This window comes from Paroedura picta, chromosome 4, assembly GCF_049243985.1.
Source record: "Paroedura picta isolate Pp20150507F chromosome 4, Ppicta_v3.0, whole genome shotgun sequence".
NCBI classification, from domain to species: Eukaryota; Metazoa; Chordata; class Lepidosauria; order Squamata; family Gekkonidae; genus Paroedura; species Paroedura picta.
In genome coordinates, this window is record NC_135372.1 from 146181999 (window position 1) to 146207883 (window position 25885).

Genomic DNA, 25885 nt, shown 5'->3' on the forward strand with positions numbered 1-25885 from the left:
CCTACTTGAGTGGAAGTTTATCTGAACCTTTCAAGTTCAGATCTCTGTGGGAAAACAGGAGCGAAAGAGCTGGTGGGAAGCTCGTCATCAGACTTCAAAGGGTGGCCTCTGTGTGTGTCTGAAGCAGAATTAGTCCATGCAAATAGCAGGTGATTGATGAGCAAGGTCAGAGGTTCAAACAGGTGAGAGAGCAGAGTGAGTGAGCAAAACCTGTCACCAGGTGGTGGCCTGTTAGAAGGTTCTAGAGGTCAGCCGTGCTGGACAGCAGGAAAACTGATGCCGGATTCAAGCCCAGGGGCCCCCAAGGGAGAACAACCAGAGTTTCATGGAAGAAGCTTTGGAGACACCACCTCCCCGGCATCAGGTGCAGGTCAGAACAGAGCTCTCTGAGCTGGGATATTGGCAACTGGCAACCTCCTTTCCAACTTGGAGCTGAGAAGGGGGCTTTCACTCCTGGAAGCTTCTGCCCCTGCCGTGGTTCGGTCCTTGGTGGCTGGGGAACCGGACCGAACCCCGCCATCAGAGGCGCCCGCGATCACGGAGGTAGGGCATGGTGATCATAGGCAAGCCGGCAGCTGGGCGCCCCACCCGATCGTTGAGGTGGCAATGGCCGCTAAAGAACCTCAATGTCCCCCTCCACCTTTTGACAAGGGCCCGGAGATGGCCCTTTGTTCCAGGAAAATGGGCCATCAGGAACCCCGGAAAACCTCGCATATGTGCATGAGTCATGATTGTATCAGCATGTTCCCTCCGCAAGTACTGGGTGGGGCAATACAGCCTAAGGAGGTGGGTTTTGTATAAAAGGGAGCTTCCACCTGGAGTTCGGTGGAAGCTCTTACTCCATACCAGCGGACTCCACGTTGCTGAAATAAAGCTTGTTCCTGTTGTATCGTTCACCAGGCCTGGCGTGACGTTTTCTTCAAAGGGGCACCCTGGTTTTTCAGTTAGCAAGCGGGTCCCCGACAGCCCCCAACCCTCTTGGCCTCTCAGTGTTCCTGGACTGAGTAAAACACACTAAACCCCTGACTGGATGGCCCAGGCTAGCCTGGTCTTGCCAGATCTCAGAAGCTACAGGTGAAGGAAGACCCATCCGGAAGGACTAAAAGAAGCAGTGGTACGCCCGTTGCTCAAAAAAACATCCCTTGACCCACAGAAGCCTGACAACTACCGCCCCCTCTCGCACCTAGCGTTTCTGGGGAAGTTAGTTGAAAGGGCTGCTGTGGACCAAATATCAGCATTCCTGGAGGAAACTTCAGTCTTTGGCCCACTTCATTTGGGTTTCCGGCCTGTCCATGGGGTGGAAATGGCGCTAGTCACCCTGATGGATGACCTCCGTCGCCAGCTAGACCGAGGCGGGTCAGTGCTGCTTATACTATTAGATCTATCAGCAGCGTTTGACACTGTAGATCATGAGCTCCTAGCTCATTGCCTTGCCAATGCCGGGATATGGGGGACAACTCTCAAATGGCTGATCTCCTTCCTCCAGGGTTGTGGACAGAGGGTATCCAACCGTCATCAGCTCATATGTGGAGTCCCACAAGGAGCAGTCCTCTCTCCTATCCTATTTAATATCTTCATGCGCCCTCTTGCTCAGCTGGTGCGGAGGTTTGGGCTGGGTTGCCACCAATATGCAGATGACCCCCAGCTCTTCCACCTGATGGATGACCGCTCCGATTCCCCCACAGAAATCTTGGCCAGATGCCTGGAAGAAGTGACAAAATGGCTCAAGCAGAGTCGTCTGTAGCTCAACCCTACAAAGATGGAGGTCCTGTGGCTGGGTAAGAAGGGACCAAGAGAGGAAGTGTGCCTACCCAACCTGGACGGAGTGCGTCTAACAGTAGCCCACTCTGCCAGAAACCTGGGGGTGATCCTCGATGCCTCCCTCTCCATGGAGGCGCAGGTCACAAGAGTAGCGCATCTGGCCTTCTACCACCTACGCCAAGCCAAACTACTTGGCACCAGAACACCTAGCCACAGTGATCCACTTGACGGTCACCTCTAGACTGGACGTCTGCAACTTGCTCTATACAGGCCTACCCTTATCCTTGACCTAACTGCAATTAGTGCAGAATGCAGTGGTCAGGATCCTCACCAACACACTGTGGAGATATCATATCCGGACTATACTTCAACAACTCAATTGGCTCCCAGTAGAATTCCGGATCAGGCTTAAGGTTCTGGTTCTTATCTTCAAGGCCATACGCGGCCTGGGCCCAGTGTACCTGAGAGACCGTCTCTCCGCCTATAACCCCAAAAGAGCATTACGCTCTGCCACTGCCAACTGGCTGGTGATCCCTGGCCCCAAACAAGCACGTTGGTCCTCATCAAGGGCCAGAGCTTTTTCCATCCTGGCCCCCACCTGGTGGAACGAGCTCCCAGGGGAGACCAGGGCCCTGCCTGAACTCCCACAGTTCTGCAGGGCCTGCAAAAGGGAGCTCCTCCACCAGGCATTTGCCTGAGACCGACCACAGGTCCCCCCCCCCCCACCTCTGACATCCCCTCCATGGCCTGAAGCAGCCTGACCTCTCTAGGGAGTTTAGCTTGTTATGTTGTTATTGTTGGAATCACTGAAGTTGTTGTTTAGAACCTCTGTTGGGTTGTTATTGTTGTATATTGTATATGTTGTATGTTGACTCGTTTCATGTAATCCCCTATGATGCTGTATGTAAACCGCCCTGAGCCATATGGAAGGGCGGTATAGAAATCAAATCAAATAAATAAATAAAAATAAATCAGCTGTGATAAAGTAGAAGAAAAAAGTCTCAAGCTGGTGATGGCGAAGTGATTTAATGTTCAAAATATCACAGTGTTCAACACAATTTCAAAATGGATTCCCAGGTATAGTCTGTTTTTGCTTTCTTCATCAGTGAATTCTCAATATTGTAATAACTTGATCTTCTCTAATGTTTTTTTGGAAATAACTTAGGCTCTTATAATGTTTTGGGTATATAATTCAATCTCAAGCTGGTTGCATAAATTTAAATTTGAAGGGGTGTACAAATATTGACATCACTATGAGTAATTACTCAATAGCAGTGGGATTGAACTTCTTCTTCTTCTTCCTCCCTCCCTCCTTCCCTCCCTCCCTTCCAGTGCTGTGACACAGTGGCAGGCAATGGACCACCACCTCTGCACACCCTGCAGGGTTGCTGTGAGTCACCTGTGACAGCAGTTTTCACAACCAAAACATGTAAGAACAGGTGATCAGTATTTCCAAACAGTAAGTCTTGTAGTGCTACTAGAGGTTGTAGTAAGGGGTCCTACGTGTCTGTTAAGCTGGGGTGACCTGTAGTGCTGCATTTCTTGCTGAGTTCTAATTCAGCACTTTCACTGTGTGCGTGCCCCTTGAGTTTTTCTTTTAAGAACAGTGACTTTCAGGTCTTTATTTATATGTCCAGGGAGAGTAAAAAGTCCCCCTGCTGCTTTTTGAACATTGTGATGGCTTATGTCTAATGGGTGTCCACTGATTCTCTTACGCAGAGAGCCTCTTACAGCAGGAGGGCATTGCTGGCACAGGGGGGCATGTTTGGGAGGGGGGGATGTACAAGCAAAAGAGCCTGGGATGGGGCAGCTGGTGCATTCCTAGGTCTGGGGACAAAGCTGGCATGTCGCTCCCTGGGTTGTGTCTTTGTTGGGTGACCCCAGTGGTTGGCAAGAGAGGCTGCTTTGAGTTGGGGAGAGCCTGTCCATTTCCTGGCAGGCCTGCCTTTCCCAGGCAGCCGCCAAGCCTCAGAGTTGGGCTGGGGTGTTTGTGTGAAGCAGGAGCCTTGACCTGGGAGGCTGCTCATTCCCAGGAGCTGTGCAGCAGAGGGGCTTTATTGGAGGGAATGGGCCCCTCACCCCAAAGCAGTGGGGACAGGGACAGGTAGCATAAAGAGTAGCAGGAATCAAGAAAGGGGGTCAGGCTAGGGCACTCGATTACTTTCCAGCCCCTTTCTTTTCTGAGTGAGTTTGGCCCTGCCTGTAACTTTCTTTTTTTGTGTGTGTGTGTGGGGGGGTCCTTGTGTTGCAACTAATTTATGATGACCCCCCCCCTGTGATTTTCAGGCAAGAGATGCTGTGAGGAAGTTTGCCAGGCACTGCCTCTGCAGAGCAGGCCCGGCTTCCTTGGTGGTCTCCCACCCGAGCGCTGACCAAGGCCGACCCATCTTAGCTTCTGCCTGGAGCATCCAGGTTCGAGTGTCTCTGGCATATCCCACATGAACTGTCCTTTCCTTACTCAGTGGCTGCAGTTTCCGAGGGGAGCCGGGTGGGTCTGCAGTAGGACAGGTGCCTTGGAGTCCAGCTGCAGCTTGGGGACCGACAAGAACTGAATCTTGCATCAGGGGCCAGGGCAGTTTTGAGCCTCGAGAGCTCCTTGCCCAAACCCACATTGGGCTCCTAGGCAGGACTGGGTTCAGATCTAATTGATCATCCTGGGGCCCCAGCAGGCGCCCAGTTTCTGGGCCTCGGAGTTTATGAAGCAATCTGCAGAGTCAGGGGTCAAGGGGCAGCACAGAGGCTTGGGGACATGTCTGACATCATGTGTTGCTTCCGGTCCGAAGGGAAATCCAGGAAGGTACAGGCCAGGGCCAGGTCTTGCTTTGCTCAGCCTGACTGGGTCCTTGCCACCTCCTATCTGGCTGCCCAGGGAAGCCTGCCAAGAGGTGGGTGGCAGGGTCAGAGAGGGTGTGCTGTGCCCTTCCCGCTCAAGCCATGGGTGGCCACCCGTGGCCTCCTCCTCCTCCGTGGCTGAAGGGGAAGGAGCCCTGCCAGAACACACCTGCGTCCTTCCACACACAATGCACCCAGAGACAAAGCTTAGTCTGCCTGCTAAAGGATTTTAATGGTAGTGCATGAGCCACGTGCCCCCCCCCCTCCCTGGCTCTGCTTGGGAGCAGGACGGCCCCCCTTCGAGCCCGGAGCGCCCAGCACCAAATCAGTGGGAGGCCGGGGGTGTGATCTTCATGAGCACAAATCCCTTGATGTGATGGAACTTGTTGCAGGAGAAGTCCACGTGCAGTTGCATGGCTCCAGCGGCACGGGGAGTGAACTCAAAGTAGATTTTGGATTTCTCCCCGGGGGCCAGTCCTGCCACACTGGAACAGATGGAGGGAAAGAGAGAATGGTGAGGGGTCCTCAAGACACTCAGAGATGGCCTGAAGAAAGACCAGGCTTGGGGAAAGTGTGTGTGTCGGGAGGGGGATCCACATTGCCCCCTCACCCCCACAGGACATACCCTGGCCCCACCATTCCTGACTGCTGGCGGGCTTTTAATGTTCCATTGGAAACACAAGAAGCTGCTTCCTGCTGAGTCACTCCTTGGTCCCTTGTCCGGCAGAGGACAGCCTTTCTCATCACCTGCTCCTCAAGGCTCCAGGTGGAGAGGCTCTGGCCGGGGACTGAACGTGGGAAGCTCTGCCATTGAGCCACTGGGACGAGGCCTGCCCCTTTAGTGCTGAAACACCATCTCTCTGCACATAGTTTCTGAAGCAGAAGATCACAGCTGGAGTCCAGCCAGGTGCCTTTAAGCCCAAGCAAGTGTAATTCTGGGTGCAAGAAGCACTTCTTCCAGGTCCAGACGGAAGCTTCTTCCCAGAGTTAAACGCTGTTGGTCCTAAAGACACCTGGGTGGACTCCGGCTGTGTCCTCGGTCAGGAACCGCAGGAACTTCCAATGGCCACCACCCAGGCCAGGGAACAGGTTGGGGCCCTGCCCTGCCCTGCCCACCCCCCACCACACTTACTTGATCTTGACAGCCTGCCCCATGAGGGTCACCAGCAGCACGCAGTTGTCCACCGGCTCCGGGAGGGGGTTGGCGTAGGAGATCTCCACTGTGGTGGGCTTGTTGACCTGCACATTTGGGGGAACCTGCAGCAGGGAACAACCCAGATCAGCCCACTAGGCCCGTGGCAGAAAGCGAGGCGTAGCTGGCTGGTCAAGGCCCGGCCGTCTAACACACCACAAGAAGCACTGCCCCCCCCCGAGGGGGGGGTCCTCCTTCCGCTGGCCTCTGCAGGGCCGCCCCCCCCTCCCCCAGCCACCCCTGCTGGGGCACTCCAGGACTGGCCGTCTGTCCTCTCAGTTCTTTTTCTCAAAATGAAATGGAGGAACGGTGCTTTAAGAGCAGGCCTACAGCCTCGGCCTCCTCTGGGTGGGGAGTGGACTCAGGAAGTGTCAAAACTGCCCAAAGCCTTTTTTGTTTGGTGGGAAAGCAAAAAGTCCAGATTTGAGTCACGGGGAAAAGAGAAAGGAAGAACACGAACAGCGTTCATCAAAATATAGGATGGGATGGCCAGGCAACCTGGGCCTCAGCTTGGCAGCCGACTTGCCTCCTTGATTTGCTTCTTCGTGCACTTGGTTTGTAGCCCAAGGGGGACCCAAAGCCGTTTCCACCCCCCTTTACAGCTGGCTGCCAAGAGAGCCTTTGCTCCCCCCACCGCCTGCAGCACCTGCCCCCCCCCCCCCGGCTGCTGCCGGAGCCCTACTGAGCTGCAGAGCTCTGCTTGGAGGCTGCCGGAGGGGGGGGGGGGGACGGACGGACACAGAGCTCCCCACCCTTCCTTCCGGGGGCTGTTTCCCCCGCCTGGCCCTAAGGCTGCCCCCACCCCATCCCACCCCTGCACAGGCACCAGGGGCTCCACTGGGTGCTAGATGGGTAGCTGGCACCGCCCTTCTTTCTAGCGACAGTGTTCACGCATGCCCTCGCGTAGCTCAATGGCCCCTGGCTATGGCTACTGCAGCCACAGTTCAGGTACTGATTTAGAAATTAGCCCTCCCCCTCCAGAAAGAACAGGGTCAGGGTGACACACAGAACACGGCGCTGATGTGGCCTGGAACCGCTACTTGCCCCACCAGCCCCCGGTTTTTGACTGTGCTTTCTGCCACATGCAACAGGCAGGCTCTGCTGGGGGTCTGGGCCCCTCGTGGCCTGGGAGGGGAAGTGGCAGGAGGACTGCCGGGGGCCCGGTGGGGTGGGTGGAGGCTGCCACTTGTGGGCCCTCTGGCATTGGGGCGGGGGGACCTGAGCAGCCACCCCACCCGGCATGGATTTGGGGAGCCATCCTCTCCTTACCGCGATGGAGATGCCCGGGCTCTCCAGGGTGATGGCCTTCTCCACCAGCAGCTTGATGCCCTCCGTGACATCACACAAGGCCGTCACCAGGATCTTCTTGTCATCCGTCAGGGATCCTCCGTAGCGGCCGTACGAGATGCGCAAGGGGATGTGCTTCTCTGGTAGGGAAAGCAAGAGAGACAGGCACCTTTCTCCGGCTGCAAGGCCACCTGAGGGCCAGGGGCACTCGCTCCCGGCCCCCTCCCCTCCCCCTCAAGTAGCCCAGTGGGCAGACTGGACAGGGCTGGGCAGGGGGGAGGGGTGTCATAGAGGCCTATTCTCCCCCCCACCCCTCATGGTTCTGTCTTCCATTCCTCCCCTCAATCTTTGCCTTTGGCACCAATGGGGCACCAGACCAACATGGGGGCAGTCCCTGAAATTTGGCAGCCGTCCCCCCGTCCATTCACTGCCCCCCTCCAGAAGTGAGCTGCTGTGTTGCTCTCGGACAGCGATTCTGCCACAGATTCTTCACAATGCCAGGAGGGGGTCCGGGACTCTGCAGCAAGAACTCCCCCCCACCACCCACAGCTTTGCTGAGCTCGAAGGGGAACTTGGAATGCCTCCTGGATGAACATCCCTGCAACTCTCTCAATCCAGGGGGCGTGTGGACCTCAGTCCCCCTCCATCTCCCCCCTACTCACAGCAGGCTCTTGCTGCCACCCTCTCCACCAAGTCAGCTCAGCTGCCTAGGCTTTCTTCCCTCCGTGCAGGTTGGCCTTCCCTTCCTGCCCAGGGTCAGGTGCTGGATGATGCTCTGCGCTCTGCACAGCTGGCTGGCTGTGGGCCCAACCTTGCGTTGGGCCAGCTGCATCCCCTGGGATTCGAGCTGGCACCTCAGGGCACCTCGAGCGGGCCCTTTCCCTACCCGCTCAGCTGCAAGGGTGCCTCCCCCCATCCTGCTCCCAGTGTTGGAATGCAATCATTAGTTATTTGGTTCAGGCCTACCAGGAAGGGCTGGTCTTTCTACACTGCAAGGTCCTGGTCACATGCTCAGGAGAGACACCTGGCGGCAGCCCAGGAACTGCAGAGTCTGCCAAGAAGCCAGTTTGAATTTTGTTCCAGTGGGACTGCCCACTTCCTCTTTTCAAGAGAAGAGGTGCTGAGCATTGTGCTCAAAGGCAGAGACAGACTCAGAGAGAGACTCCCGTTGCTTCTGTGCTTTGTCTTCTTGTCTCCTTTGCTGCTTTGCAGTGTTTTTGTCTAGCAGTAAGGACTGAACTGCACTGTAACTTCCTAAGTTATTTTGTGGACCTGATCTGGTGAGAGACCAGATCATAGAATCATAGAGTTGTGAAGGGGCCTCCAGGGTCATCTAGTCCAACCACCTGCACAAGGCAGGACACTCACAACTACCTTCCCACCCACGGTAAGCCCAATTTCATGCCCAAGTGGCCCCTCCACCAAAAATCTCCAGAATCCAGCCTGGCCTGGAGGAAATTCACCGAGCATCTTATAGTGACAATTAGCAATTCCCTGGGTATGGATGGAAGAGCCACAAGAGACAAACACTGACACATCCCTTCCTGCCCACACAAACTGCCTGAGTTCATAAAATGACAACACTAAAAGGTATCAGGAAATGTTTTTGACTAAAATTCCCCGGTACCTTTGAGGCAATGGCCTATTGATTGATATTAAAGCAGTAATATAAGGAAAGGCTGTAAGATTTTCCCACTATTGTTAAAGCAAACTGAGAATGGAGGACTCAACCACAGAAGAAGTAACTGAAAATGGAAATTATCTAGAAACTGTTATGATTGATTCTTCATGTATATAAAAGAAATTGTATTGGTAATGAATCATAGAATCATAGAATCATAGAGTTGGAAGGGGCCACACAGGCCATCTAGTCCAACCCCCTGCTCAACACAGGATCGGCCCTAAGCATCCTAAAGCATCCAAGAAAAGTGTGTATCCAACCTTTGCTTGAAGACTGCCAGTGAGGGGGAGCTCACCACCTCCTTAGGCAGCCTATTCCACTGCTGAACTACTCTGACTGTGAAAATTGTTTTCCTAATATCTAGCCTATATCGTTGTACTTGAAGTTTAAACCCATTACTGCGTGTCCTCTCCTCTGCAGCCAATGGGAACAGCATCCTGCCCTCCTCCAAGTGACAACCCTTCAAATACTTAAAGAGGGCTATCATGTCCCCTCTCAACCTCCTTTTCTCCAAGCTGAACTTTCCCAAGTCCCTCAACCTATCTTCATAGGGCTTGGTCCCTTGGCCCCAGATCATCTTCGTCGCTTTCCTCTGTACCCTTTCAATTTTATCGACGTCCTTCTTGAAGTGAGGCCTCCAGAACTGCACACAGTACTCCAGGTGTGGTCTGACCAGTGCCGTATACAACGGGACTATGACATCTTGTGATTTTGATGTGATGCCCAAAATGGCATTTGCCTTTTTTACCGCTGCATCACACTGCCTGCTCATGTTTAGTTTACAATCCACAAGTACCCCAAGGTCTCGTTCACACACGGTGTTACCTAGAATGTATTGTTGTTGTTGCGAAGTCGTGTCCTGACCATTGTGACCCCATGGAAAATGATCCTCCAGGCCTTCCTGGCCTCTACCATTCCCCAGAGTCCATTTAAGTTTGCAACTACTGCTTCAGTGACTCCATCCAGCCACCTCATTCTCTGTCGTCCCCTTCTTCTTTTGCCCTCAATCGCTCCCAGCATTAGGCTCTTCTCCAGGGAGTCCTTCCTTCTCATGAGGTGGCCAAAGTATTTGAGTTTCATCTTTAGGATCGGGCCTTCTAAGGAGCAGTCAGGGCTGATCTCCTCGAGGACTGACCGGTTTGTTCGCCTTGCAGTCCAAGGGACTGGCAAGAGTCTTCTCCAGCACCAGAGTTCAAAAGCCTCAGTTCTTTGACGCTCGGCCTTCCTTAGGGTCCAACCTCCACATTGCAACTGGGAAGACCGTAGCCTTGACCAGACGCGCTTTTGTTGGCAGGGCAAAGACCTCCCTGGACCGTCCTTCAAGAAACCCAGCTGAGCTGAACGGGCAAGCAGGCCAACTGCTCAGAATGCAACACCCCGCTTTGTCCCCTGTGGGCAGAGCCCTGAGTTTAGGCAGTGGGAGGACCTGTGGAAGGCTCCCCACAAGGGGCTGCATGGGCAAGAAGGGCGCCCCCAAAATTCCCAGCCTGAAGCAAAGCAGGCAGTGGAAGGTGTGAGGGGCACAAAGACACCCTTTCATGGTGGAGGTGGGAGAAAGAGGGGGGATTTCGGCCCTGTTCAAACCTCTCCTCCTGCAGCCACTCCTTGCCAGACCTTCCTGCTCTTGGTACACATAAGCTCTGAGGAATCCTAAGAGAGGCCCACCCTACCCCATGCCAGCTCCAAAGAAATGCAACTAGCTCCTTACTGAGGCAGTTTCCACTCAGCCCCCTCTCCCCATTCTCTGATTCCCTCCTGCGGGTGTCAAAAGCAACGTTCACTTAGGGATGCCAGCTTCCAGGTGGGACCTGGGGATCTCCTGGAAGGATAGCTCATCTCTCCAGGGGGCAGACATGAGTTGCCCTGCTGTGGAGGGTGGACTCTGAGCCCACTGAGGTCCCTCCCCACCCGAGACCTTGCTCACTCCCAGCTCTACCCCAAAGTCCCCAGGTCTCTCCCCGCCCAGAGCGGCCCACCCTAGGATTTTCTCCAGCTGCTGTGTGACTGGCAGCACCATGGGAAGCACAACACAGCCTGCTAAAATACATACTGTTACTGTTTGCCCTCACGGCTGGCCATTGGCTAGGGTCCAAGCTGGTGTTCTTCCTGCCAAGAGGTGGGGCGGGAAGGGTGGGTGGGTGTAGCGGCCCACAGATCCACCAGGCCCCTAAGCAGGGAGCCCCACTACAGCTGCTCCCCATGGCTATGTGCTCTGACCCCGTTACCTTCTTGGGCATCAAAACGGACATGCACGGTTTCCTTTAGGATCTCCTGGACAGCCGTGCGCGTGTACAGCACACTCGAGGCGCTGAGGTTCACCATGACGGTCTTCGGTGCCAAGGACAGGTTGGCCAGCGTCAGGATGAGTTCAATGTCTTTCCCGAGCACGGGAGGCTGAGCCAGCCGGAACTTCCCATAGAGCTCCGGGAGCGTGTTGAGCTCGGAAGACGTGCCATCAAGGGTGCTCGGGCGCCTGGCCGGTGTGCTGCTGGACCTGGGCAGCTTGGAGCAGGCCTTCTTGTAAATATTCCTTTCCTCTGCCGAGCCTGCGTGGAAAAGGGGAGCATCAGCACAAGACGCCACCAACACCACTGCCCAAGCTCACCTGTTGAGCAGCTCTGGTGAACACACCGTGCCGTGTGAAGCGGCCTTTGACGGGAGCAGACCCTCTCAGCCCATCCAGGTCAGGGTGGTCTGCTCAGTCCGGCAGTGGCTCTCCAGGCCCCAGGGCAAGGTGTTTCCTGCCCCTCCCGCCTGCTCCTTTGCGACTGGAGATGGAGTTGGGGACTGAGCCAGGGACTTCCTGCAAGCCAAGCAGGGGCTCAGCCCCTGAGCTACCTACCACCCCTCCCCCGTGCCTTTCCAGAAGTTACAAAGGTGCACCTTGCTGGCCCACACCTGCTTCCTTCCACCAGTAGGGAAAAACAGAGATGGGAAGAGAGCAGCCACTAGTCCTGGATTTTGGGCAATCAGTAAGCATCATGATTGCCACAGGGGCCAGCCAATGAGCACTCTGCAAGCGAGTGTCTGCTAGATAGAATGAGGGAGTCCTGGCTACCTCCCGGCTCCTCAGGCAATGCGGACTCCTGCTCTGAAGGCTACCTGGAAAAGTTTGAGCCTGCCATTCCTCAGCAGAGTTTCCCGGCCCACCCACAGGAGCCTCCAACCTGGGGGGTCCAGGAACAGTTTGAGGGCTGAGACCAGCTGGAGGCCCACAACGCAAGCAGCAGCACCTCCCTGGGAGGCAGCCAGTCCTCTCTTGGCAGAGGGGCTTCTAGCCAGGTGCCCCCCTGGCCCACCCAGGGAAACCTCCCAAGGGACGCCCCAGCGGAGAAGAGAGGCCGCACAGCCCTTCTGCAGAGGCCCAAGCGCCAGCACTGACCTTCCGGGTACTTGTAGGTGCCGGTGATGTCTACTCGCTGGTTGCTGCCCACCGCTTTGGTGCTGATGTGGGTGCCAATGGAGGAGGTGTCACAATAGGCTCGGACACGGGACCCGTCCTTGTGGACCACCCACCGGTTAATGTCCGCGTTCACTTCTGTGAAGACGAAGGCCGTGTCGTACAACAGTTCGATGTCGCCCTGTTTGACAGCCTGGACAGAGGCTGGTCCGCACTGGTAGACCCCTGCAAGGAAGAGGCCGGAGTCAAGCGTGGGGGGGGGGGGAAAGGCCGGCATTCCCAGCCAAAGCACCCTAGGGGGCTTCCTCACCTTGGCTCCTCTCCTGCGGGGTGGCATCGACCACCTGCCACCCGCTGTAGGCTGTCCCAAGATCTTTCCGGACAAACCAGCTTTCGTTCCAGACGTGGTAATCCCTGGAGGGAGGAAAGCACAGCCTGCCTTGCGGACTGACCTGGAGATTAGCCACTCGGATGAGCCCACCTCTCCTGCTCAGGGGACATGGCCTGGGTCCTGCAGGCCACCCATTGCCCTGCGAAGCAACGGTGGCAGCGGTGGCAGCGGTGGCAGCAGCAGCAGCAGCAGGGGGAGGCTCATGCAACGCTCTTGCATCATGAGGCCATTTCCTCGCTGGCTGAAGAGCTGGTGCACCAAAGCACTTGACGGAATGCCCTCACCCTGCCGAAAAGGCAGTCCAAAGGATGCCCACTTGGTATTATGTCTTGGCTGCCCACCTGCGCCAATCTTGGCAAGCCAGACTGCAGCGTAAGACCTGGAAAGGTTACAAAGCTGGCCTCCTGGGCGGAGTATCAGGCAAGCTGTGCCCCTTGCATGCCAGGGACTGTTCAGAACACCCCACTGTGTGTAGCGGGGGAGGGGGAATGGCCTGCTTCACACTCAAACCAGACAAAGTTTCCCAAGGAGGGAGAGCAGATTGAGAGTGGCAGGGCATGCAGGCTGAACATTTTGGAGAAGGTCCTTGTTGTCATCCCCCTCTTTTCTGCCAGTCCCAGATGCCAAAAAGTCCTGAGGACTCTCAAGTCTTAGAAATGCAAAGCGGGGTATAAGAACCAACTCTTTTCTTCTCCTAACAAACAGAATTTTCTTAGTGCAGAAAGCTGCCTTTAAAGCTGCAAAGAGCACGAAGCCTCCAGCAGTCTGCATCATCCGAGAAGCGGATTAGAGTTCGGATCCAGGCATGTGGGTTACCCCCCCCTCCCCCCCTCCTGCTAGGAGAGTAGCTTCTTGCTGCTTGGCCCTGGTATGTCCTACAGTGCAAGGCTGGGAGGGGATCTGCTAAACTTTCAAACTGGGGAATTTTCAGTTCTTACCTCCGACACCCACAAGTTCTCCAGCGGCTCTTCTGCCCCAATGCAAGAGTTTATCTTCCAGTTCTGAGGGAGGGAACTGCCAGGACCAAGGACAGCTCTCCCACCCCCACCCCCACCCCCACCCCTTCCCCAGCACATTTTCTTTACCATGTGGAGTCCTGGCCAATTTTGAGGCTCTTTCCAGAGGGGTCATAATATTTATCAATGCTCAGGTTTCCATTTGAGTCATGAGCAGAGTTGAAGTTTGTGACCAGCCGTGTAGGCATCCCCACACATTTCATGACTGAAAAAGAGGAGGAGGAGGAGGAAGAGGTCACGTGGGGTGGCTCCATCAGGGACCATCTCGTCTTTGTACTCCGGCCCCCCTACACCCACGCACCCGTCCCTGCTGCCACCTGCGTACCTGTCCCTGCCACTCCAGCAAAGACCCAGCACTGCCCGTACTGGACCGGCTTGTACTTGTCCTGTGCCCACTTCCTGAGGATGGCCACACTTCCGTCCCACCGGGAGGGGTTCTCGTGGTGGGCAAAGTCTGCGTTCCACTTGCCCTCCAGCACGCCATTGTCGTTGTCGTTGCCGTTGATCTGGAGGGGGGCAGAAGCCCCATGGGAGTGAGGAGGGGAAGGGGATGCTCAGGGAAGGGGGGAGTTGGGCATGGGACCCCATCGGGAGCCGCTGGCAGGGGCCTTACCATGGAGCTGACCACACGGCCCACATATCTTGGGTCTCCTCGCCGGGCCATGTCTCCCGCTGGGTCCTGGCGGTGATAGAGGCTCAGATCCAGAAGCATCAGGCAATAGTTCAAGATGTTCGGCTGGAACTGGAAGTGGGAGGGGCACCTTCAGAAACGCCAGAGGGCAGGTCTCTGCCCGGTCCACGCAGGCCCCACAGGAAGAGCCGTGGGCCTGCCTGGGCCTGCTCAGTCTAGCAGGGGGGGAGGGGCCTCTAGGCACCAAGCCAGTCCCTCTCCCGTCTTCTTGGAGTGGAAATGAAGACACCTCCCCTCCCCACAGAGTCACCTGTGCCCCTGTCAAGTGCAACTCAGGGGGGCACCAGGTGACAGCCTTCCCGGAGGCCCTGCTCACAACCCTCCTGTGGCTGACCTATGGCCTACTCTGCCCCACCTGCTCCTTATTCTGGCAGCAGGACCTGCTGGAGCACACAGAGCCCCCCGACTGGCAGGCAGCCAGCCACCCAGCCACCCACCCACCCACCCACCCACCACGGTCTCCGGCAGAATAAGAAGGCCCTCCTCGCCCTCCCCTCGGCCTGCCCGTTTCCATCACAGGGCCCGTCTGGGGGCAATTCACACCTGGATGCTGGAGGCTGGAGGAAGCCGAGCCTTCGAAGCCCAGCCAGACATTCCTCACATTCTTCGGCATACGAAATGAAGGGTGGTGCCATGAGGAGCATGACGAACAGAAGCCGGGCAGTGACCGAGGGACGGGGAACTCATCCTGCGCCTGCCTGGGCCCACAGATCTCCTCCTTCTTGAGGGAGGCTCTGCTCCGGCCACCCCCACCCCCACACTTGGGGGAGGGGGGAGGGGGTGAGCACTGGGAACAAGGTCATTTCTGGTGGGGGAAATTCCCTCCCCATTGAACTGACAGTGCTTATCATGGATTTCCCAATGCGAGAAGCTGCATTTCTATCCACTCTTGCTCTTTGAGATTCCAAGTATGCAGATTTACTTTATTTTATTTTTCTTCTGATAATCAGAATCACACACAGCTGGAAGCCAGGCCAGTCCCCCCACCCGGAAACTCTTACAAACCACACCCTCCTGACAGGTATTCATCCAATTTTCCTCCTAAAAACCTCTAACGAAGGAGACTCCACCATCCCTCCAAGGCAGCCTCTTCCATCTACAAACAGCCCCCAGAAAAGGCTTCCTAATATTGAAAAGGAACCTCCTTTCCTGTAATTTGAACCTGCTGCTCTTAGTCACTGGAGCAAGTTGGTATTTAGTTTTAATGGGTTGTATGTTTTTATGTATTGGGGTTTTATTCTATTGTAACCCACAGTGAGTCATTTCTGAGAGCGGCGAGTAAGAAATCTAATAAATAACAACAACAATAACAACAGTCCTGGTCTCTAAAGCTGCAGTGAACAAGTTACAACATGCGTGTACCTTTTAGGTAGTTCAACGCAGCTGTCCTCTCCCCCCTTGCCCTCCTCTTCTCCAAGCAGCACAGACCCAGCTTTCTCCACCTTTTCTCATACAGCATGGATTTCCCTGAACTTGTTCTTTTTGAGCAATATGCTCTGTTGGTAATCTTCTATATAGCTTCCTTCCTTCCTTCCTTCCTTCCTTCCTTCCTTCCTTCCTTCCTTCCTTCCTTCCTTCCTTCCTTCCTTCCTTCCTTCCTTCCTTCCTTCCTTCCTTCCTTCCTTCCTGTTAAAACTAGTGTAACTGTAGGGACAGACAGAAATTATTTCTCCTACAGCTGCCACCTCCAAAAAAGCCCCTGATAATTGAGTATCATTCTATCATTATAACAATATTGACAATCTATGTATCAAGTTTTCTGAATTACCCCAGTTTCATGTTTTTAAGTAAGGCTCTGTCCCCCTTTGTTGCAGTAATATGCCTATACCTTTATGTCTCCCCAATGAAAAAGGGTAGAGAATTTCTTTTTAAAAACAAAAACTGAGAAGTCAGAGGAGCTTCTGCACAGACTGCAGCACCTGGGAACGCATCCAGCCCTCAATCACCTACCTCCCCCCACTCCCCGCTGTGTCCTGCAGCTGAGCCTGGGGAGCCCCACTTCCCATCTGAGCAGTCCTGCTTGAATCTGGGAGGTGACATTTCTTCCCACCCTCCTTTTTGCCTGCCTCTTTCTGGCTCCCCTACACCCCACTTTTCCGTAGGGCCTGCCAATGGGAGGTCCTCCACCAGGTATTTGGTTGAGGTCGACCTGACCGACCCCTTCCCACGGGCCCTCTCCCTGAGCCTCCCTCCTATGGCCCCCACTACAATTCCACCCAACCCACTGGGCTATCAGTATGTGTTAATTTAATGTTCTCCATATTTTTCTATTGTTCTATGTTGCATGTTGTTATCACTTTATCATTGTTAATCTAAGTTATCTGTATTGTTTCTGTTTTATGTGAACCAACCTGAGCCTTTGGGGAGGGCGATATAAACATATAATGAATTAAATAAACAAACAAACAAATAAATGCATGCATGTGTTCCTGGGGTTCAGGGGCTTTGGCCTGGCGCTCACAGGCCATGAGAGAGGACGAGATTTCTGTGGACTGCTGTGTCCCATTCTTCCCATCCCCCCAGTGGACATTCAGCACTTGCCTGGCCATAGTACCATCCTCGTGCTTCGATGTACTGCGCATTGCCCACAAAGATTATTCCATTTTCATTCAAGACGTACTCCTGCCGCTCTGCCTCGTTGGCCAAGTAGACAAGGTCATCTGTGGGACAGAGAGGCACGGTGAAGGCTTGTGCAGAGCAGGATGGGGCCCAAGACAGCCAAGCAGAAGGTCCCCAGCCCCAGGAGACCTGCCAGTGCCCAAGAGCACTGGCCAAGCAGGAGGGCCATTAGATGAGGCGGGGAAGAGGCTGCCAGAAGAGCAAGGTGTTCTTTCTTTGGATTTTGAGTCTGATAGTTTGCCCATAGTGGGTTGGCCTTTCTTGGGTAATGTGGTCTGGACAGCCTGTTGGGCCTTTCAGCCAGGGCAGGGGGAGTCTGGGAGGGCAGACTCTGTCCCTGCACAGAGGCTGCAAAGAGGACTGTGGGCAGAACCCTGTTCTGGCATCAACTGCTTCATGGAGAGGGGATTCTCCTCCAAGTTGCAGCTGTGAAGAGCTGCAGGAAAAGAGGTGAACATACAGCAGTTGTGGGGACATGTGCTTTGCCTTGGCCACCCTAGGCACCATACAGGCCATACAGGCCATCTAGTCCAACCCCCTGCTCAACGCAGGATCAGCCCTAGTGCAACGCAGGATGCACTAGTCTCCTGCTTTCATTTTACACATTATGCACAAAATCTATCCCTTTTGTTGCAGACTAGAAAACAGCATGAGTCCAGGAGGTGGGGAACAAAATTTGTTGCAGGGGAGGAGTTTTAATGAGTCACGGTTCAGTTCTCCAGACAAGACTCATGAATGCTCCTCCCCGACCACAAACTGCGTGAGCTTTTCAGGCACTCCTGGACTCTTGTTCATTCCTCACATGGCTACCCACGTCTGCACCTATCCCCATAAAACTCCGCAACAATAAGGACTAAAGATGTACTTTGACAAAAGTGAAAAGGCTAGATATCAGGAAAAAGATTTTCACAGTCAAAGTAGTTCAGCAGTGGAATAGGCTGCCTAAGGAGATGGTGAGCTCCCCCTCACTGGCAGTCTTCAAGCAAAGGTTGGATACACACTTTTCTTAGATGCTTTTGGATGCTTTGGGCTGATCCTGCGTTGAGCAGGGGGTTGGACTAGATGGCCTGTATGGCCCCTTCCAACTCTATGATTCTATGATTCTATGATTCTAAAAGTGGAAACTAGGGCTGTGCTGCAATAGGTCATAACTTGGGATTAAGCCATTCCTGATTTTCCTAGAAAAGCCCTCCATGGGAGGAGGAGACTGTTGCCAGGGTAGGCGAAGCAGAAGACGAAGGCCAAAGTGGGCAGGACCTGAAAAACAAAACAACAAAAAGCTATTTCCCATCCACAGCGTGTCCAAGGGGACTTTCCAAAAATATCCTATGAAGCCATGTCTGGGAAAGATGACAGCAAAGTGAGGTAAAACCCAGAAGCAGGACAAACAGAGGATGGGGTCAGGTGGATAATGGCATGGAGAAGCCAAGGGGGAGCAAAAGATCTGGGTAGAGCCATCCGGAGAGTCCTGCTGGGCCCCTTGTCCTTCCCTAGGATGGGGCATTGTGGACAGGAGCTGGGCCAAACAGCAGCAATTTCTGCACCTGGAGAACAATGGGGCATAAGTTTATGTCTGCTCCCTCCATGGATTTTAAGTTAGAGCTTACCCAGCAAAAGGTACTTTTGGATATACCAGACATCACAGCAATTATTTAGCAAAAGTATTGAGCAAAATGTTGCAGCACCAGCTAAACAGGGACCTCTCCTCCTTAAAGACCAGCCAGGGCTTTGGAGGCCACAGAAGGGCAGAAGGGAGGAGGCCTTCTTTAACTTGCCCAGCTGGAGGCCACAACCCCTACTGTACTGTTCCAAGCTAGGGAAGCAAAGCCTTTGGCAGCACACTAGCCACACATGGAATGCAGGGGCAGGAAGGAGAGCCATAGAATCATAGAACCCTAGAGTTGGAAGGGGACCAAAGAGGCCATCTAGTCTCACTCCCTGCTCAATGCAGGATCAGCCTCAAGCATCCAGGAGAACGATCTGTCCAGCCGCTGCTTGAAGACTGCCAGTGAGGGGGGAGCTCCCCACCTCCTGAGGCAGCCAATTCAACTGTTGAACTAGACTCCTAGAATCCTAGAGTGGGAAGGGGCCATGCAGGCCATCTAGTCCCACCCCCTGCTCAGTGCAGGATCACCTCCTTAGGCAGCCCCTTCCACTGCTGAACTAGACTCCTATAATCCTAGAGTGGGAAGGGGCCATGCAGGCCACGGCTCAGTGCAGGATCAGCCTCAAGCATCCAGGAGAAGGATCTGTCCAGCCGCTGCTTGAAGACCACCAGTGAGGGGGAGCTCCCCACCTCCTGAGGCAGCCCCTTCCATGGCTGAATTATATTCATAGAATCCTAGAGTGGGAAGGGGCCATGCAGGCCATCTAGTCCCACCCCCTGCTCAGTGCAGGATCAGCCTTAAGCATCCAGGAGAAGGATCTGTCCAGCCGCTGCTTGAAGACCCCCAGTGAGGGGGAGCTCCCCACCTCCTTAGGCAGCCCATTCCCCTGCTGAATTAGACTCCTAGAATCCTAGAGTGGGAAGGGGCCATGGAGGCCATCTAGTCCCACCCCCTGCACAGTGCAGGATCAGCATCAAGCATCCAGGAGAAGCCCCCGCCCCCGCCCTTGTGAATTTGGTCTGTGTCCTTTTTGCAGAGTTCTCCAGGGCTGCATGCAAGACTCCAGTTGGGGTCTCTGTCTTGTGCTTAGCAATGTCCTCCTTTCCCAGAGCAGTGGCAGGCCTCCCCTCCCCCCTTATGCCCAAGTGCATGCTGGGTGTCCTTACCTTTGCACCACGGGTTAAAGAGCATGGTGAACTGGCCCAGCAGCTGGACAGTCACCTTGTTCCCACAGGTCACCCGCAGTTTCAGCTTGTAGTGCCCAATGGCCGCAATGGGGGGGCTAGAGAGGGCGAAGTTGATGTAGTTGGAGTCGCGAGAGATCTGCGCTGCGCTCCAGCAGCCCCTGGACAGCTCACTGGAGACGGGAAAGGTGGTCCTGGTGTGGTTGCTTTCCGAAGGGGCTTGTCCTGCCAGGGAAGAGGGAGGAACAGGACATGCCATGTGCTGGGTAGCACCAAGGGGTGGGGGAGGACCCTTTAGCCTTGCGGCCCCCTAGAAGCTCTGTCTAAGGCTGGTGCCAGCATTCCTGGGAGGGGGGCAGCAGCCAGAGCCCATGGACAGCTTGGTGTAGTGGTTAGGAGTGCGGACTTCTAACCTGGCGAGCCAGGTTTGATTCCATACTCCCCTACATGCAGCCAGCTGGGTGACCTTGGGCCCGCCATGGCACTGATAAAGCTGTTCTGACTGAGCAGTGATATCAGGGCTCTCTCAGCCTCACCCACCTCACAGGGTGTCTGTTGTGGGGAGAGGAATAGGAAGGCGACTGTAATCCGCTTTGAGCCTCCTTCGGGTAGAGAAAAGCGGCATCTAAGTACCAACCCTTCTTCTTCTTCTCCTTCTTCAGTAATCTCAGGCCTCTCTGAGCCTCTCCTCCCTCACAGTGTGTCTGTTGTGGGGAGAGGAAAGGGAAGGCGACTGTAAGTCGCTTTGAGACTCCTTTGAGTAGAGAAAAGCGGCATATAAGAACCAACTCTTCTTCTTCTTCTTCAGTAATCTCAGGGCTCTCTCAGCCTCACCTCCCACACAGGGTGTCTGTTGTGGGGAGAGGAAAGGAAGCCTCTTTGAGGCTCCTTCGGGTAGAGAAAAGCGGCATATAAGAACCAACTCTTCTTCTTCTTCAGTAATCTCAGGGCTCTCTCAGCCTCACCTCCCACACAGGGTGTCTGTTGTGGGGAGAGGAAAGGGAAATGGAAGCTGCTTGGAGACTCCTTTGGGTAAGCGGCATATAAGAACCATCTTCTTCTTCTGGACTGCTGCCGGCTCAATGGGTCTCCTCTGGAGGATCCTGCACAGCCCTGTCACTTGTGCTCGCAGCTGCCTCAGCTGCCCAGAGATGCTGGCTCCCCTGGCTGTACCCACTGCCCCCAGGGGGTGGGCAGTGGTGGCTGCAGTTGCTGGGAAAGCTTGCCCGTGGGCAGATGAGGGATTCCTGAGGTGTGGGTGGGTGGGCAGGCGGGCACAGAAGGGGTGTAGGGGGTCCCAGAATACTCTCTGCTCAGGGGCTTCCCTGGGACTGGCCCTGCTTCAAGCCATTGGCACCACCCCGGCTGCAGCGCTGGGCATCCAGCTGGCGGTGCAGAGGGTGTGGGAGGGCAGCCTTCCCCGTCTGGTTCCTGCAGAGGGAGGTCTGTGGGGAGCAGAGATCCCACGGGGGAGAGGGAAGGGTGAATGGGCTGCTCAATGCACAGCTCTGCATGCCTGTGTGCGCGCGTCCAGGAGACACTTAAGATCAAGAGAGTTTTCCTATGTGTGTGTGTGTGTGGGGGGGGTGTCTCAGCCAGTGGAGCTTCTTGTGCAGCGGGCTCATTCAAGGACCCTGATGCAAGGATGGGACCATGCAGAGTTGTGCTCCTCTTCTGCCAGAAGATGGGGCAGAGAAGGAGAAGAGCCGTGGGGCCAGAAGGCCAGAGCGAGGATGCAGGTGTGCCCGGAGCCCCGTTGGACCTGCTAGGCACCTGGCAGTGGGGAGGGCAGGAGAGTGTCACGTGGCTGGGAGCAAAAGGGCCGCACCCCCCACCCCCACCCCCGTAATGGACTGGAACAGGAGGTGCCCCCGGGGTAGGGAGGTTACCTGTTTCAGCTATGAAGCCCAAGCTGTCCCCAGGCTGAGGGGGCCTGTTGAAGTACACGGTGCAGTTGAAGACCTGCCCACGGCGCAGAATCAGATTCGAGGAATTGAAGCAGCTGGTGTGATGTGCTTGTGAGTTGGCGGGCACCTGCCAGCAGAGCTGGGTCGGGGTCAGATCTAGGACACAAGAAGCAGTATGAGGGTGGGGGGGTGGGGGGGGGTGGCTGTTACCTCCGTGGGTGCAGAGCCTCTTCCCTTCTGGAGTCCCAGGTGCCTCCAGAAATCTGTGGGCCTATTTGTAGGCCCATTTGTAGGGCAATTGATGGACGAATGGCAGCTCCTGCCCCCCACCCAAGGCAGGTGACTGGCAAAGGGAGGAGCAGGAAAGGGTTGACCTGCTTCTCCATCCCAGTCCCCATCTCCCCCCACCCACCCAAGCACAGGCACTTCCAAGGGAAGGGAAGACCTTCTGTTCATCCGCGGGCAGGGGACGGTGTGCCTGTGGGGGTGTGGACTCTCCTGGGGTGCTTGCCAGTGGCCTTCTTTCTAAGAGCACCCTGCAAAGCTCTGGAGCAATGCAGTCCGCAGAGCAACAGGGACAGACAAGCCCACGACAGGGACGCCACACTTTGTTCAGGCACGGCCGCATCATGCCGGAGGGAAGGCTTGCATGCAGAGCCAGAAACCACCAGCGTGGTGGAGTGGCTAGAGTGTCCAGCTAGGATCTGGGAGAGCCAGCTTCAAATCCCCACCTGTTGGTTTGGGTGACTTTGGTAACCTTGAGCCTTGCTGGCTGACTTTGTGCCAGGAATGAAGGATGGCATCTTATAGAATCCTAGAATCCTAGAATCATAGAGTTGGAAGGGGCCATACAGGCCATCTAGTCCAACCCCCTGCTCAACGCAGGATCAGCCCTAAACATCCTAAAGCATCCAAGAAAAGTGTGTATCCAATCTTCAGGGGGGAGATCCCTGGAGATTTGGAGGGGGATCCTGAGGAGGGACAAGATCCCAGGAGATCTCTAGGCTCCCCTCCCCTAGAAGCTGGCCCCCCACCATAGGCCAGCTGCACCCTCTAAGCCCCCTAACTGCCCTCCCAGGATGGGGTGCGGATGAAATCGCAGCAGCTGGTGGTCTTGGCCACCTGACTTCGACTTGGGGAGGAATCCTGCTGGCGAGTTCCCACATCTCAGAGGCCTGGCAAGGCTTGGGGAGAGATGTCTGGGGATTTGAGGATGGAGCCCGCGAAGGGCCGATGATTCTGGGTAGGGGAGGCAGCTCCCTTACGACGTGGTGCCAATGGCTTCTCCTCTGGCTGCTCTTTCCTGCCAGGCAACTGGTCAGCTGTCATTCTGGGGCAAATCTGGGTGCTCAAGAAGGTTACCTGGCTGGATGCCGGGCCTGTCTGCTCCTCCTTCAGCTCTGTGGCCTCGGGCAGCTGCCAGGGAGGGGTCTCCCCCAAGAAGCCTTCTGCAAAGGCCCGGCGGCCTCCTCTTGCCCACCCCCCTGAGCCAAGGGGGCAGAGCGGATGCAGCCTTGGGGTGGACAGCCCCCCCCCCCACCACCACTGCCCCAGCACCCACCTGCCATCTTCTTCCTGTCTTCTGGCGCTGGCCGGCAAGCTCTATTGCATCCTCCTGAGAGCGCGCCCGGAGAGGAGTGAGGCGGCTGCAAAGTGTCCCGGTACAATTAGCCAGTTCCTCTAATCTGGGGCTCTGCAGGAGCAATTTTCCTGCTTGCTGGGAGGTGTTGCTGTGGGAGGGAGAAGTCCTCCTTGTTTACTCAGAGGAAGTGCATTCTCTTGCATATGGATGACATGCAAGACTTCCTACGTGTGGAATCCAGGGCCGAGAGTCACCGCCACAGATGAGGAAATGGCCGGGCGGGGAAGAGGGAGAAAAGACCGGCAGGACCGGGGTGCTTCCTGCTTGCCTTGCAGAGCCTCACTTCCCGCTTTCCATGGCACTTCTCTTGCTTCACAGGCCCCGTCCCGAGGCAGGCAGGGAGATTCTGTTTACTCACTTTCTGTTCTGGGCTGTGCCTGTGAGGCTGGGCTCCAGCCCTCTGCCCATGGGGCTCTGGCTGGAGTCCGCAGGGGGAGTCACTTCATTTCACATCACTGCCCTGAGCGGATGGCTCACGCTGACCCCTGGTTGTGTGTGGCCCTGCTCATGGTTTTCTGAAAAGAGCATGGGGAGAAGCCTCCAAGTCTCCTTCTCTCCGAGGCAGATGTCCTGTGTGTCGGAGGTGTGGGTGTGGGTGGTTGCTGGACCATTTGTGGCCCTGAGAGGGTTTCTTCACGTCCCCTGTCCAGTGGGCCCTTGTTGGTATGGGAGGAGTAGGAGAAGAAGAAGAAGAGTTGGTTTCTATACCCGGAGGAGGGCCAAAGTGGCTTCCTGTCACCTTCCCAGCTTTGGTTCCTGTGAAACTGCTCCTCGGTTGGGCTTCTGCCAGCTGGCCCCTGGTGGGCTGAGGCAGATAGCCCACTGACCCCCGGGCTCTTGCTAAGGGCCCAGCAACAGGGCCTTTCCTGTCCTGCTCCTCCTCTGGGCTTCTCTGCTTGGCTCCTTTTTCCGGAAGGGCTGGACATGTGGTGCCACAGGATCTGTGCAGGCCTGCCAGGAGTGGGTGCTCCAGCCCAGGCGCCCAGCCCAGCTTCCTCCCTGGATACTCACCCCCTCCTTTTCAGGGCAACCCACAGCGGGTGCTGGCGGGCGGGCGGGGAGTCTCCTTGGGGAACCCTCTCCTGCCTGCCTTCCTGGCGCTGCTGCTGCTCAGGGAGACTCAGGCGGTGCTCAGCCACTGGAGCGCACTCCACCCCCTCCTCCCAAGGGGTGGCGTAGGGTGCCTCATGGCTGCTTGCTCTCTTCCTTCGTCCTAGCTGTGGGGCTCACTCGGCTGGGCCGCCGCTTCCACTGCTGCTCCCCCCCCCCCCCGCTGCCGGCAGCCAGGCCTGTCCTGCCCCACCCCACCCGAGAGCCCTTCACGCCACAGATGCTATCGGGCCTGGGGTAGACTTTCCGGTTTGCAGCTTCGGCAGCTGAGCAGCAGCCCAGGCCTTGTTTGTTTCCGGCTTGTTTGGCACGGAAACATTCCGCCTCCTTCTGGCTCTGGCCTCCTTGCCGATCCTGGAAGAACCCCCGAGGGCCAAAGGGGAGTGACGCTGCACCCTGCCCCGCCCGGCCTAATGGTTCTGGGGCGGCAGCGGAGGCTCCCTGCCCGAGGAAGCAGCTGGCTCAGCAGCCCTGGTCGGTTCATGGTGCCACTGTGCAAGGGAGACGGCTGGGCCTGGGGGTGGGCAAAGCGGGGGGCCTCCTCTTCACCCCGCACCCTCCCCCCTTCCCTTTGGCAGCCCCTCCTCGCTGGGTGGGTGGGCCGCACATGCTGCTGGGCAAGCTAAAGGAGCCTGCAGAGGGACGGAGAGGCATCTGGTTACCCAGCCAAGCAGAAATGGGGGAGCCCTCGAGTGAGGCTGGTGAGCCCCTTTTGCTCTGGCCCCATCCCTACCCTCTCCCAGAGGAATCGATGTGAAAGGAGCTCTCTGCTCAGCCTTGGCCGACTGTTGAGGCTTGCAGGGGCAGTCAAGAGGAAAGGGGTCTGGTTGCATTTGACAGCCCTGGAATCCTCTGAGGAGAAGCTCACCCCAGAGGAACTTCTGATGCCAGACAGGCCTTTGTGTTGCTTCCTGCTGGTCTACCCATGAAGAAACACTGCCTAAGGTGCCCAGGGGCACACCTGGGGTACTGACACTGTGACCCACAGGGCACGGACCGGGTCTCCCCTAACAGGCATTCGGAGCAGAACTGGGCTGGCCAGACATTGGCACCCTCAGAGTGATGCTTCTTGGTTCAGTCCTTGCTGACTGAAGGCCTCAACTATGAGGTTGTGAGTAATGCCTCCCCTGGGCTACTCCCAGCACATCCGCCAGACTGGGCCAGAGATGCCAAGGTGACCCATGAGGTCCCTTCCAACTCTATTATTCTATGATTCTATGATTAGCCTCAGCCAACGTGGAAGGCCAGTTTGGGAGCTGAAGCGTTCCTGGGCCTTGGGGTTGGCTCTGACCAGGGAGTGCAGTGGGGATGCTCTTGGGGCCTTTGGCCTGGTTCTCTGAGTAACTGAGACATATCGGGAGGGGGGTATTCAGAGGGCAGCCTGCCTCCTGCCTTGGCTCACATTGCCCTGCCAAGGAGGTCTCTGGCAGCTGTTTCCATGCACTCCCCACCTCCTCTGCTGAGCAGAACACACAGATACGTTGAGGCAAACCCCCAGAGAGTGTGTGTGTGTGGGGGGGGGAGGGATAGGCTGTATTGGGTTGGGGGAGTTGAGTGAGGTGAGG

At 56.0% G+C, this 25885-nt stretch overlaps 1 protein-coding gene across 1 annotated transcript; it reads right to left on the reverse strand.

Moving 5' to 3' along the window:
- Positions 1-2810: 2810 nt before the first annotated feature.
- On the reverse strand, positions 2811-24466 carry LOC143836649 (protein-glutamine gamma-glutamyltransferase E-like). Its single transcript, XM_077336187.1, has 14 exons — positions 24222-24466; positions 23130-23866; positions 21551-21724; positions 19644-19886; positions 16793-16911; positions 14174-14302; positions 13886-14066; positions 13630-13765; positions 12464-12567; positions 12136-12378; positions 10979-11299; positions 7055-7212; positions 5726-5850; positions 2811-5078 (listed from the first exon to the last, which is right to left on the reverse strand). The coding sequence occupies exons 2-14, from the start codon at positions 23134-23136 to the stop codon at positions 4919-4921; spliced, it is 2100 nt and encodes a 699-aa protein (XP_077192302.1). The 5' UTR covers positions 23137-23866; positions 24222-24466; the 3' UTR covers positions 2811-4918.
- Between the last annotated feature and the right edge of the window lie 1419 nt (positions 24467-25885).